This window comes from Agelaius tricolor, unplaced genomic scaffold (assembly GCF_023055355.1).
Source record: "Agelaius tricolor isolate 1412-34295 unplaced genomic scaffold, bAgeTri1.0.p SCAF_13, whole genome shotgun sequence".
NCBI classification, from domain to species: Eukaryota; Metazoa; Chordata; class Aves; order Passeriformes; family Icteridae; genus Agelaius; species Agelaius tricolor.
The window spans coordinates 19,383,629-19,398,140 of record NW_027269273.1 but is presented as its reverse complement, the minus strand read 5'-3'; the positions used below and the strand labels follow the sequence as shown (position 1 = coordinate 19,398,140).

The window sequence follows — 14,512 nt, the reverse complement described above, 5'->3', positions numbered from 1 at the left end:
CTACAGACTGAAGGAAACTGAAGTGACACTGAAAGAGTCTTGTTAACAAAAGGAAGATAAATGTTTTAACTTAGTCCTGTTATGTGTCCTAAAAAAAAAAAAAGCTAATCAAAACAAGTCTGATTTGGGGGATAAAAATTTAAACTTTATGAGAATTCAAATAATTAAAACACCCTTCATATAAAAGGTGGACATACATATGGGTTGGCAAGATAAGAAACTTGATAACTGAGATAAATAACAAAAATCTCATTCCTGAGGAACAGAAAAACCTATTTCCTGAACTTTGTGAATCAGACATGAAGATGGCAGGTCTCTCCTAAGTAAGGAAATAGTTTGAAACGTAATCCCCAATTTACCATGGTTCATAGACTGAACTGACAGTCTGTCAAAGGACAGAGAGCTGTTTAGCACATCATCTTATTCTGTAGTTCTAAGATGGGTCAATTCTTAAGGAAAACTGCATAATCTGGGTGTGGGTTAGTGGCAGAGAAATAGACTGATACAGATAGGTTAGAAAAATCTCTGGAGAAAACAACAAAATATTCTGATTTAACCTAAACATGAAAAAGAAAAAAAAGAGCAAATGCTCTGTTTCAAAGAATGCTATTAGCAAGATTCTTTTTATCTGAAGAAAAAATTCTAACCATCAGAGAAGAGGGTACCTGCTCACATGAAACCTTCTGGAAAGAACTCTCCATATATCCCTTTATGCCAGCATATGCTGGGAATGAAGACTAATCTGAAGCCCTGAGCATCTATTATTTCTGCCTCTTCGGCCTAGTTACATCAGTTGAATAGGATGGGGACAGTCATAGCCCTTATGGAAAAGGATTCTGTGTTTCCTGCCCTAAAATGGCTAGAATTTAATCAGAAATATGCATCTCAATGCAGTTTATTTACAAGGAAAATCTAGACAGTCTCTGGTAACTAAAGAAAACACTGCCAGAAAAACATTTTTTTCCCCAATCATAAGTTAATAATTTTGTGCCATTCAAAAATCATGAACTGGCATAGTCACTCACAGATATCTCTGACTTCATGATTCAATTTACAATCCTCTAGATCCAAATTACAAAATACCCTCCCCACCCTAGTCGTTGTTCAGGGACCAAAGTTTTCACGAGTGTTGGATGAATACTACAAGAAGAGGCAAATCCAGAATGGAAACAAAAACATCTGGAAATGCTCTTTATTATCTGCTGATATTAAAGAAACTCAGCCTGGTGCAACAACACAAGGTGACAAGGAGAGTAACAGATTCTGCTTTGCACTTTGGACTGGGATAACTAGTGGGGATTTTTCCTGATGTGTTTATGCTCATCTGGGTTCTGAAGAATGTAAACATCTCAGATTTCAGTTTGGATGGGTTTTGTTTGCTTGCTTTTGCACAGCAAGGAGATAGTGTTTCCCTCCCTAGCTGACTGTATTCCTGGATTAAAAGCTCACCATAACTGAGACAAATGCCTCTGACCTACATCCTCTGTAATACTAATTGATGAAAAACCTTTGTCTTGTGTTCAAAAAGCCCCCATCCCACCTGCAAACTAACTTCCCCTATACTATTCTCCTTCTGTTATGGCTAAAGTAGTAAAACTTATGCACTGCTTCCCTTCCTAATATAGCAATGCTTTGCATCCACACAGAGTTACCTATGTGATTCATATTTTAAGAGACCACTATTCATTCTGAAAATTAAGCTTTACCATGCTCTAGAAGCCTACTAGAAACCTCTCTTACCTGAGTAAAATTTTTAGCAGGAGCTGGTAGCCATCATTATTTTCAAACTCTGTTAATAAAGCTGATGATACAGGATAAGAATCTTTCACAAAACACAACACAATGCTGGCAGCTTCACACACATCATGAGGAGGTAGAGTATCAGCCAGTGTAAAGAGATTCTGAACAGCTATTTTAATGCAGTCAACAGCTGTGAAGAAAAACCCCAGCAGGTATTTAAGAACTGACTGTCAAACAAATTTAAAGTTAGTAACAAAAATAAAAAAATTTTGAAGTTATTTCCCATTAAAATAGGAGTCAGATAACTATTTTTCTAAAAAGAAAAGAGGATATATGAATATCATACTAATTTCAGAAGCATTGCTGGCTTTAAAATAGGCATACATTTCTTTGCTTTACTACCAGAAACTGATTTAATCTCAGGAGTATAAGCTTTCAATCCCCCAACTCACCAAAATTGATGTATACTGAATTCAGCTGTCTGAGCACAAGGTAAGCAGAGACTAACAGATTTAATTGTATCATACTAAGTCAATCACACATCCTGTGCAGAGTTCACAGATTCATTCTTTGCTCAATTAAGCATATACAATGGGCTACACACATTTTGCTTTGAGAAATGAAGCCTAGTTTTCTTGTCTAATCTCATGGCCAGTCCTTCCAGGGCAGTTTCAAAATGCCCAAACAGTTCTTTCCATCTCACTCAGGAAGCCAAGTCTTTTGATTTAAAATATAAAAATATCTATATGCATTTACTCCATTACATGGAATACTGATGGTATTTTGTGCATTATAAAACTATTTTTTTCACTTCTAAGAAATTGTGCTCAGAGACTTGTGGCCTTTGCACTTCTTAATAAGAAAAAAAAAAAGAGTGAACTAAAAAAGCCTAGGAAGAAGAGAGGGCTTAACCAACCATGTTGTTGTCCCAAAAGATACCATTACTCTGACCCCAGCCTTGTATTTAGTGTTCATGAAGCTCAGACCCACAGACTGAGTCACACAACTTAAGAAAATCTTCCTCTTGCCTATGTCAGTGTGATTAAGTGGGATTGGCTCTTGCCTGTAATTTGGAGGGGGTTTTTTATGTTAAAGATCCTTCAGCTTCCAGATGACTATCAGTACTAAATAAAGCTCTCCTCTCTAAGTCACAAGCCCATGCTTTGCAGCTGACTACTGGATGATGTAAAGGAGATTACAGATGATGTAATCTGTCCTGGGGAAACTCTTTTTGGTAATTCATTCTCAGGGGAGCGATGGGGAAAGAAGAAGCCAAACCTTGTAGATACACAATGCTGTTTTTGGTCTGAGCCTTTGAAATTGTTCTTAGCACACAGCCTGTAGGTACTTTCCAGGAGTGGCTGCACTGGTCCCACAGAGAAGAAGTTGCTATAATTAATGACTGAAGCTTATCAGCTGCCAGCAGTTCCTCTATGCCTTGTTCCTCTTTGTACATGTTAAGCATTATCTGAAAAGCAAACAAATATCAGGTACAATAAACACCTCTGGAGATGCCCAGGAGATGAAGAAAAAGCCATTGGGGAAGGAGATGATAAATTTGATACTAATGCCAGGAGAAAGGATGCAGTGAAATGAAGAAGTAAAACTACCACTATGATATTCTTAATGGATTTTCCCAGTTGAAGTCATGTTGTTTTGTTTAGTAAAACAATATCAGATAGTTTTTATGTGGCTCCTGATGCTTATTCAACATTTTGCTGTCCAAGCTTACATATTTTTTGGCAGTTTGAATCAAATGAACAACTAGGAGCCTAAGTGAACATCTGAGTACCCAGGGCAAATAAACCCCCAAATGCACATCTCACCTTAACAAGCATTTCCTGGGTTTGAGCATCATCCTCACTTGTCTCCCTGTCATCACTGGTTTTCTTCAGAGGGACAGTAAAGAAAAGGTACAGGCACTGCATCAGAGCAGCTGGGAGTCCAGATCCAATAATGTTCCACATAGTCCTCTAAGAAGAAAAATACAATCAGCTCCTCCAGAAGCTGACCACAGTTTCCTTGTGTTCCTACACACTGAGAATAGCCATGGCAGATGAAAGACCCACTTGGGCATTTTACCCTCATGGGTGCTCTAGGGCACACAAGACTGGCAGTCACATAGCATGGCTGTGAAATCCACTGGCAGAATTAAACACACTTTGTGTTGCTGTAGCTGCTCTCAGGACTTCTTGCCCCAGCTGAACTACAGCTTTGGCAGTACTCTGTCCTGCATGCAGAGACCTGCAGTCAGTGAAGCACCAGCCTGCAAACTACCCAGCAGCTGGACCAACAGCAAGGCCAGGGACAGACAGTGTCCCCTTTACCAATACTTTCCAGGACACCCTGCAGCTAGAGAGGCTGGTATGCTGAAAGTATGAATTCTCCACTCCCTCTTGACTCAGGATAGCAGCAGTTTAACTATTATGCCTTCGCTTTTCTAACATATTGAATAACCGCATACACTTCTAAGTACAGGTTTTATAAATGCAAGTGGCAGTTTCTTCACAGTGTTTCTCAGTACTTATTTTCCTCTCATCTTCACTATGGCTGCATAGAACTTCCAGAGAAGTCCCAGTATGTGTGCGTGGCACACAGCAGTCATAACAAAAATCAGCACCAAACTAACTAGAAGAATGAGGTTTGTGATATGAAGTTTTGTGGGTATGTGTGCTACAAAAAATGGCAATGTCTTAAATCTGTGAAAAACACGAATCTCATCAGAAACTTCATGTAGTGACTAGATATATTTATAATTTTATAGAGCTCCTTATGATACAGAACATATCCACTATAATCTGACAGTAAGATTTTATTTTTGTGTGTCTTTGAACAAGAAAGACTAACACAAACTGTTTAACTAAAAGTCATGGATAAACACACCACAGATGCCACCAGCAGGCTGTACTCCTGATGCCAGTCTGCATTTGGGATGGCGGTACAAGTAGAGTGTGTGAAACATGTTAAAGTGAGAGACTATCAGGATTGAAAAGTAAAGTCAACCACCAGACAGATTCTTACTATTTATCTTTTTTTCTATGTAAACTAGACTGATAAATACACAAAAAGATACACAAAGTGGGGGGGAGGATAAGAAGTGAAACACTAGGAAAACCAGCTGTCTGATAACCAAAACTAAAAAGGTTTCAGAAAGCACAAAATGGTTACTTCTACCTTTTAGAAAAGTCTGGCCTACAAACCTGGTGGTGTGTCCTTTAACTGTATATCTCAAGTTAAAGGCATGCTCAAGCTCAAAATATTAGGGATAATGCAAATACTGAGACTTGGGTGTTCTACTGTACCTACACAGTTTCTCTGAAATAAAAAGGAAAGCATGCTTTGTGATACTTTCTCTTACCAAGTCAGTCTGTGAGAGCAGATACACTGCTTTCAGGAGCAAATGGCCATCTCCTGCTTCCCCTTTCTGCTTCAGCAATTGCTCCAAAGCCAGACGAGCTTCTTCTGTTATCACAAAAACATTAAAGTTTAATTCCTTAGTGAAAGATGAAAATGCTGCATTTATGCTTTATCTATGCATTATGCATTTATCTATCACAGATCTGACAAATTTAACAAAATTACAGTAGCAGGAGTCCACTAAAGTAAGCAGAAAAACATAAAATTATTTTGATTCAGCATCAAGCTCAGTTCATGTAAACTACATGTTTCAAACTGACAAATTTCACCAAGAATACCAGCTCAGTTCATGAGGCCTGGCAGCTGACAGCACAAGGAATGTACAACAGCCACCAGGAAAACCATATGTGGCTAGCAGTGTTTTTCTCATTTAAGAAAGCTCCTCAGAATAGTATGTAACCTACTCTTTCCCTCTTACCTGCATCATACATTACAAACTTCCAGCTACAGAAGTTCCAAACTAAAGATCAGCATGGCATACAAGGCCAAATCCTCAGTGCAACCACCTCAAATCAGTGCTAGCTCATACCCACTAAAATATCTGGCTTGCTACACAGCATTTTCCTGCTCCCCCTTTATTTCCAGCACAGAGTACAACTGAAAGACACACATTTCCAGAATAACTGGATCCAATGGAAATTGTATGGGATCTTTACCTGCAGGTTTTCCATTGAGGTTCCTCTTAATTTCTTTAGTCAGAAGGTTGGAAACCTTGCCGGCTAACAGCTGAAGGTTGGGGAATACAATTACTCCAGCAGACTGTTCCCAGGCCTGAAATCCAGGTGCAACTGTTAAGTCTCTGACACATCATGTCTTTGGTAGGTTGACAAAAACAAATAAACATAAATAAAGGAGCATAAGGCTAACATTCCTCTATAAAATTCCATCCCTAGTCAGTATAATCCATAAAGCAGTATTTCCCAGACAGGCTTAGGATAGGATTTCCCATACAACACTGAGGATGCAGAAGTCAAACTGGAGCTACCTTTTGAATCATGCAATGCACCTACTAGAGAGCTTTTACAGTATTGTCTACACTGAATACCATCCAAACAATGTAAATGTTGATCATAACCTGTGTCACTAATAATTTGTATCAAAAATTATATGCTAGCCCCTTTCAAAATATGACAAACACCCTGAATAAACACAAAATTATAGACAAGTTTATAAACAATTTTATAAATAGGTTTATAACTCCCTTGTTCAAGAATGGACAAGCAATTAAGTACAAAATTTACTAGATAAACAACAGGAAGACTTGCTGATTCCCTGAGTCTGACAAACAAACCCTTCTTATGTTTCTTAGCCCTACCTTTGGGGGAAAAAAAATCAACATCAATAAAGAAAATATTCCAGCAGACTAATACTATTGCACCCAACAGCCTTCAAGAACCAGGTGCCAATTCTTTTCGATAAAACCTCTGATGATGCACACATTTATGTATTAGCAAAAGCTCAGCATTCACCTCGAAAGACCAGTCTGAGATAACTCTGTCCTCAGCAAACTTCAAAATTTTTCTTTACAAAAGTCTCCTCCTTTTAGAAGCTCTGAAATACCACACTATAAGCCCCAATAATTAAAGGCAGAAAAATTACATATGTCTTCCTAAAAAAAATTGGATCAGACATCCCATAGTACTTTCTGCCAAGAAGTCAGTGCAACTTTTTGTAAATGAACGTTTTCCACAAATACTATTCCCTTCCCTACCGTGGCTTTCAATTTTTTCTTTCATCACAGATGTCAGTTTGTGGACAAAGTGTCAGTCACCTCTCAGTAATCAGACAAGCATCTACTTTTTACTTCATCTTACCACAGTCAATAAGTAAAATACACCCAAAATCTGTGCTACAAAAGTGAAATGCAATTGCAGTGTGCCTATTATTAATTTTCATCAATCAGGCAATAATATTAAAAGCAAACTATTTTTTTTCAGATTTTGACCCTAAGTTACTTTCAGAGACACAATTGCAGAAGCAAGGTCCACCAATTCACCCACCTCTGATGCAGAAGGGAGGGAATATCTATAAAGAGCAGAAGCAAGCTGGGCAAACACAATGACAAGAAACATACAGTCACTTAAAAATACACTATGTTTGTCATTAAGCTATGCCCTTTTTCAGAAGAAAGCAGTGCAAGATTTCTGCCCCTCTTCCTCAAAAAGGAACATCCTCTTTATACTTTAGAAAGGCCTTGCTATACTCACTCTTCTGCTAACAGAATGAGCAGGATAAGTTTTAGAAGCTCAGACCATACACAGCAGAGAGCTGTAATCAAATGTTCATAGCAGTGCTACTAGTCCATCTCCCTACAAAACAGGCCACTAATGTTCTGATTTGATTTTGTCAGTGCTCTTCCTGAGGGCCAAACACCCATCTTTAGAAAACACTGTCCATTAGGAACAGACTTAATTAATTTCATATTCATGTCTGAGCCTACAGAAGATCTGTATCTGGGAGCATATCAACCTGACTCCATTGTAGGATGTCTGCCTTTAGGGGAAACTCAAAAAATACGGTATCAAAGTAATCTGATTTTCTTTCTTCCTCTTAAACCTGTTTCTACATATTTAAGATTCTGCCACAAGTTCCCTGTGTCTGCTGTTCCCATCTGCCCTTCCTATTCCAGGGTTCACAGAGAGACACTAGCTCACAACCAGCCATGTAATAGAACGTTCTGATACTTTCTGAGGCACCAAGGGGGAAGATACAGAAGGCACATTAAAATGACTCCCAGCCCAGGCCTGAATCACGAGCAGATGGCTGACATTTCCCTCCCACACCTTCTCCTTCTACGTCAAGGAGCAGCAGTGAGTAACGAGCCCCCGCACCCCCGGTGTCTCCTGCTTGGTGACCCCTCTCTCCACCCGAGTGAGAGCTAAAGCACTGAAACAAAAAGGCAGAGATGCATTGGCATCTGCATGATCAGAACAGGGAAGTAAAGGCAAGAGAAAAATCTTCCAAGGAGGGAGAGGTCTCACTCAGAGCCCATTGTTAAACTGGGTAGTTTCTCTAAGAACTTCACAACGTGCACCACTCAAACTGAGACGCATTTCCCCAAGCCAGCAGAAGGCTGGCATATGAAGGGAGTAAAAGTCGTGTAGGGAAGGACATGATGACTAAAAGCTAAAGGGAAAGATTCTCCAGAATGTACTCTTAAATGAATGATGCAAAGCCAAAATGCTCTAGTCACACTTCTGGACCTAAATGCCTACAAGGCAATGCAAGGCTCCACTAGCATAACAAAGAGAAGAGGAGAGGAAGAATGCCATACCTAGGGAATAAAATCAAGTGTTAAGCTAATGAAAAATTCACTTCACCATTATGAATATATTCAGTAGAAAAGTTTCCTTTGAGAATTTAAAAGCCCCTTTTTCCAAGCATTACTGACATTCAGTATCAGGATTTTACAATCTTAAGGCTTATGAAGTTCAGCCCTACAAGAAGGAAACACTTGATGCACATGCATACGTACAACATTGCCAGTCCCTCAGCAATACTCATCTTGCCTCCTGGGAACAACTGTCCTTTGACCCTAAAGTACTAGTACTAAAATTTATTTGCTTATTTATTGTGACGTGGGAGAATTTTCTGCTATGTGGCCCAATTTTTAATTCCAAAGACTTGAAGATTTTATAACTTTTATCACCCTTGTTCTGCTTTCTCAGTTCTTTGAAAATTTCATTCCAAAAATTATCAGCTCATTAAAGGCATTCTTGTTTTTCATACTTAGTTAAGCATCAGTAAATATAAAGATGTTGTATATAATCTCATCTCACCATAACTTGTTTATTTCATGCTCACTACATGGTATTCAAAAACTAAAGCTCTAATAGAGCTTAGAAACTTTGAGATCTAAGAATTTCAGTTGTAATTGTAAATTTGAGGCAGGAAAATCTCAATGGAAGAATTTCACATAGAGCCGGCAATACATTTCTTATGAAGACAGGAGGAAGCAGTTTAGAGAGGCAATCTTCTATAGCAAGGCCAGTTCATTGGGATGAATAATTTCCTAGAAGCATTAAGGATGTATGTTTTCCATGGACCTTCGAGAGTAAGTACGCTGGTTTGGTCTGGGCTAGAGGCTGGTCTGGTTTCAATGGGGCTGTTTTGGATTTGTGCTGCACACAGGGCTGATAACAGAGATGTTGCTGTCATTGCTGAGCAGGGCTCACACAGAGCCAAGGCCTTTTGGTGCTGCCACGCTGGAGGGGAGGCTCCCAATGGAGTAAAAAATTATCACCTAGAGGGATCCTGCTTCAATTAACTACACTGGCTGTTTAGGTGACCACAGAATGGATAAAGCAAAAGAAACTCAAATTGTCATCTGCACCGAAGGCAATAAAGAGAACAAACCTTTAAGAAGAGGGGAAGAAATTCTAGCAGCCTTCTCTGTTGCTCCTCTGGGATGAGAAATGGAGCCACTTGTTCATATTCTACAAACTGTTTGCCCAGAGTCTCCCACAGGAGGGTACAGCTCTGAGGTAGCTCATCCTTGCTGTGTGGTTGCTCATCCTTGCTGTGTGCAGGCTGCTCCAGCACTTCTGCTGTGTCTCCACCATCACGGCTCTGCTCCTGCTGTCCTGCATTGTCAGGTGACTCCTCCAGCTGCCACATGAGTTCAGTTGCTTTGTCCATGCTGAGATGAGACCAGATAAATATACTGTGTTATTTACACCTCTTACCAGTCAACTCCCAAGAAATTAGACACTGACAGTTTTAACTGTTGGAGGTAGAGTTTAGAAATATGGAAACATTCTCAGTCACTGACTATTTTCCAATTTAATGGCAAATCAACCTGCTCCTGGAGAAGAACATTACTACACTGCAACTGCATGAACAAGCTCTCTTCCATGAGACGTATGCATGTGCTACACAACTCATCTGGGCTTTGGCAGAACAAACCAGTAAACCACACAGCAAATCTGGATTCCAGCCCCGGCTTTGTCACTGAGGCAGGTCCTCTCCCTTATACCTCAGCTACCCCAACTGTAAAAGAAGTTGTAACTATTACTATCAGCAGATCTGCAATAGAAGAGCACTAGCTAAGAGCCAGGTTACACACTTCATTGAGTATGGATGCTAAACCTAGCTGCGCATCACTGATATATGCCCCATTAGAGTGGGGCTGAAGCCCATCTGGAATAGTAGCTGTGTGGAAAAGCCAAAGATTCCTCACAGAGCTGTTCTGGCCCCAAGAGGCAGCAACATTCAGCTCTTTTTGTGGCAGATGTACAGCTCTGTACAATAGGTATTTTCACAACACTGCTTGTTTTGCTGATCCTATAAACTGAAGGGGATATGCTGCAGTGAAGGAGCATTGTGCTTCCGGCACTCTCATTTCCATCAAAATTAAAATGTGATTTTAATTTCATCTTCTGGTACCCTTATCTCAACCCCAAGTCCTCTCATCTACTTTACATCCATTTTTTCATCCATAGTCTTCTGGGGGATCACTCAGCCCTACTTTTTTTGCCACAGCCTCCGTGAACTTACCCTGCTATGATGAGCCTACATCATGACAACAATTACACCAACAGAGATCAGGCTTCTCCAGTTTCCATCAGTGTCATCCATATGCTTACTGGAGTCTAGGTCATTGTCTGACTACTACTGAGGACATTGTCTGACTACTACTACAACAGGACAAATTATGACAGTGTGGCTGGGCAGATGGGAGTGGTCACCAAGATGAATGTACCTCATTTTGCTTACCATATATATCGTTTTTTAAGAGCTCAAAAGAGTCTTTAAAAAGACTCAAATCATTGACCCTCAAAGAAAAACACTAATCTACCTTCACTTATGGGAAATAGGTTCTTTCTCTACAGTGTTTCTTTGATTGCTATTCCACCATTTCAATAAAAATGCCAAAAAAGCAAATATAACTAAAATTCTGAGTCAGATCCGCATTACCAACACATACATACATGAAAATAAATTTTAAAAGACAGTATTATGAGTCTGTCTTAGAATTATGAGCCCACACTAAAACATTTGGGATCTCTTCCTTCTTCATCCATCAGTTACACAGCTAGCTTACTGCTTGCATTCTGCCCACTCTGTGCCAGATGAACCAGTCTCACTTCCACACTCCTGCAGTAGTGCTGCACCACAGAGATGAAGGGCAGGGCATTTATCTTGTCACTGTGCACCATCACTGTGCACCACACCACCTGCAGCAAGATGATGGTCCCAGCAGACATCTATGTTTAAGTGCTGGTCCTTCACACTGCACCCAGGCTAGCTTATTTTACCACAGCCCATACTCTGTCCTTTGCTAGGAGATGGAGGCCTATATAACTTTGATCAGTCCCCAAGGAACAGTTAGTCTGGAACTTCCTATCTCCACAACATTTTCTGGTTTGCTGCTGTTGTTTTCCTTAATTATCTGTATTAAGACAACAAGCCCTATGAGAAGAAAGTGTGGTGAGTGCACAGAGTAAACAGGAAGACTCTGTTCCTCATGACTGTGTGGGAGTTACATTTGTCATATGTTATACTTAACTCTGGTGTGGGGATTTTGACCCACTTGAGTCATCCTGAAGCTGTGAGTGTGTTGGTTGAGAAAGCCTGGGTGCTGTTCTAGCAGTGAGCATAGTTCAGTTATGCTTTCAGTGAGGCTCAATTGCATCCCAAATAGGAAAGCCATTCTCTTCCACAAGGAGATCCCTCACCCTGGAAGCTACTCTGCTAAGCCTAAATCAATGTTTACAAGTAACTCACTCCAGTGCCTACATTCACCAGGGTCTTCTGCACAGAGAAGCCTAAAGTGTTTTGCAGAGGGATTCTATAAATGGTGAAATTAGTCATGGAGAGGTGAAATGAAGTGCTTCCACTGGCCTCAAATGAAGGTCAGTGACTGATGAGTCAGCTCCCTGAGCTGCACTGCATGGCCCTGGAAATATGGTTACCAATTTTCTCTTTCTATTTATGCTTGACTGAGAAGCCTTTCCTGTTGGTAGCACAGTTAAAGCAAGCAGGGATAGCTTCTCTAAGTGTTCACTCTGTGAATCTGTGTAATGAAAGAGTTCATCCCAGCTCCACAGAAACTCTTACAACCAGTTACTCACAAACAACTTCCTTAGTGAAGATCAGCTTGTAACAGGCTATGTGAGGCATTTAAAGTGTATATGAAACACTTTAATCTCCAAAACTACATGAAAGCAAAAGGAAGATTATGATATTCCTTGGTATTTATTCCAACTACCTAGACTACAAAAGCCATATCAGATTAAATATCAGCACTCCAGTATCAGTCTGCTGACTCTACTTGCACGACAGGCTTTAAATATTTCCACTAGAAGCCTTTTCTTGCATCTACCATTTGATTAGGACTTTTAAATCCTTTTAATTTTCTATTCATCTGGGAGGACAATTACTCTTCTAGACCAACCGCAAAATCACATAGCTCATAATTCAAATATCTTTGGTATTAAGGATATATTAGGTATTTTGAAAAAGTCTTATATGTTGTCTCTTGTACACTCCATCACTTGTTCTGATCCTCAGTGTAAGTTAATAGCTTATTTCAGTTTTTATAAGTTTTTTGATTCTTAAATTTGATAAGATACTTTTTGATAAGTATCACAATGATAAAAAAAGTAAAATCTAAATAATAAATATTTTAAAAGATATAAAAGTGAAGACTAATCAAATAAATCTGATAGTATCAGTCAGAATGCAGTGTCAGGTTACAGAGAGAAAAAGAGAGAAAATAGAACTTCATGGATTTTGCCTTTTTTCTAAATAAAGCTTGTGTGAAATCACACAGCAATGTGGTTACATCTTTCCAGACTGAAAAGACAGAAGGGAAGAAAGGCCTGACCAAAACTGGCAGAAGGACCAGCAGAATACTGTTGCTAACAGCTTACCAGTTGAACAAACATGATTTTTTAATGACATGTTAGTTATATTTATCTGTTATTACCCCCTTCAGCAGTTCATAGAAGCATTCAGGTAAAAAAATCCCAATTTGCACCAAGACCAAAAGAGAATCAAGTCTCATACCAAAATTCAGGCCAAAATTGGTCCCCTTTTTACAGTAAGTGTCTTCAAAAAATGTTAGTTAGTTCAGTGTACGTGCAATCTTTAATCTCCAAAAGTACATGAACACAAAATAAAGACTAAAATTGGCCTTCTTATTTACTTCAACTGTTCAGATAACAAGAGATATACTAGAAAAAATATCAGACCCCTAGTTCTAGGACTACCAGCTTTAAATATTCTTACTCTAATATACTTTGCTTGACTATTAAATTCCAGGATTCTATGGACTGTCAGAAACACACACTCAGATCATCCCAAAACTCCAGTGTGATATTCCTTTATGCTCCCTTCCTTTCATTAGCAGCCAAGATGACTCTTGAATGAACACAGTTATGACAGCTAATAATTGCAGATGTTAAAAACAGGAATTTTACTACTTCCTAAAGAAAACTGTCTTTGCACCGCAATTTAGAGTGAACTTTGACATAATCTTTCACTAATTGAAAGTAATCCTCTCAAAATACACCAGTGGCAGCCAACATTGCACTCTGTTCTGTCTGCTTTCACAGACCATCTCTTGACGTACCTGGGCTCCTAGATGTGGTAGCTCCTATTGCAGTCAATAACCATATCCAGAGAAATGAGTGTTGCTGCTTCTGCCCTTCTAGGCACGTTGGTGTATGCAGTAGCTCCCACTGTGCTCTTTAAACTTTCCACTGTGAATCACCTGATTAGCTGCTGCACTTACTTCCTGAGGAAAGCAGAAGTGAAAAGCAAATGAGCCACAGCTCAGGATCCATCAAGCTCCCACAGCAATTTAGAAACAGCTCAGCTAACACACAAATCTGGAAGGCACAGCATTCTTTTCCCCTCATCAAGAGTAACCAGGAATTTCCCCCTCTGTACCATATTCACAAGGGGGAAGGGGAGTGGGATTTCATTTTGGTTTTAAATTTAAGGCTTACAACGCTACTACTGGAATACAGCACCACAAAGCTCATGTTCTCTGTGCAACTATTGTTGCTCATGCTCTCTGTGCAACTACAATAGTCAGGCAACTATTGTAGTCCTTCCTCAAATGCTGCACCCTTAAAATAAATACATTTGAATGGCAAGGGGAACTCTGTGTCCCTGACCTGTTTACTGAAATGGTCAAGGCAGCTACTCAGATCAAGAGGCAAACAAGCACTATAAGCTCACTGACAACATAAATGAACCCTGATTAGATAGGGGCTTAGGGGAAGATTACTTCTCAGTTGTCTAGTTGCTTTTTTGTTCTTCCTAATAACACATCTGAAAGGCTTTATAATGTTTTTTTTTGTTTGGTTGGTTTTTTTTAAGGGGAGGTGGAGTTTAAAGATTTTTT

At 39.5% G+C, this 14,512-nt stretch overlaps 1 protein-coding gene across 1 annotated transcript in view; it reads right to left on the bottom strand.

Moving 5' to 3' along the window:
* WDFY4 (WDFY family member 4) overlaps window positions 1–13,884 on the bottom strand; it is a 112,880-nt gene extending 98,996 nt beyond the window's left edge. Inside the window, exons 1-7 of the mRNA XM_071439064.1 lie at window positions 13,733–13,884; window positions 9,514–9,796; window positions 5,814–5,928; window positions 5,099–5,202; window positions 3,567–3,713; window positions 3,019–3,208; window positions 1,741–1,930 (exon numbers count right to left, since the gene is read on the bottom strand). Coding sequence (XP_071295165.1) covers window positions 1,741–1,930; window positions 3,019–3,208; window positions 3,567–3,713; window positions 5,099–5,202; window positions 5,814–5,928; window positions 9,514–9,795 — 1,028 coding nt within the window. The 5' untranslated portion in view covers window position 9,796; window positions 13,733–13,884. The remainder of the gene's footprint in view (window positions 1–1,740; window positions 1,931–3,018; window positions 3,209–3,566; window positions 3,714–5,098; window positions 5,203–5,813; window positions 5,929–9,513; window positions 9,797–13,732) is intronic.
* Between the last annotated feature and the right edge of the window lie 628 nt (window positions 13,885–14,512).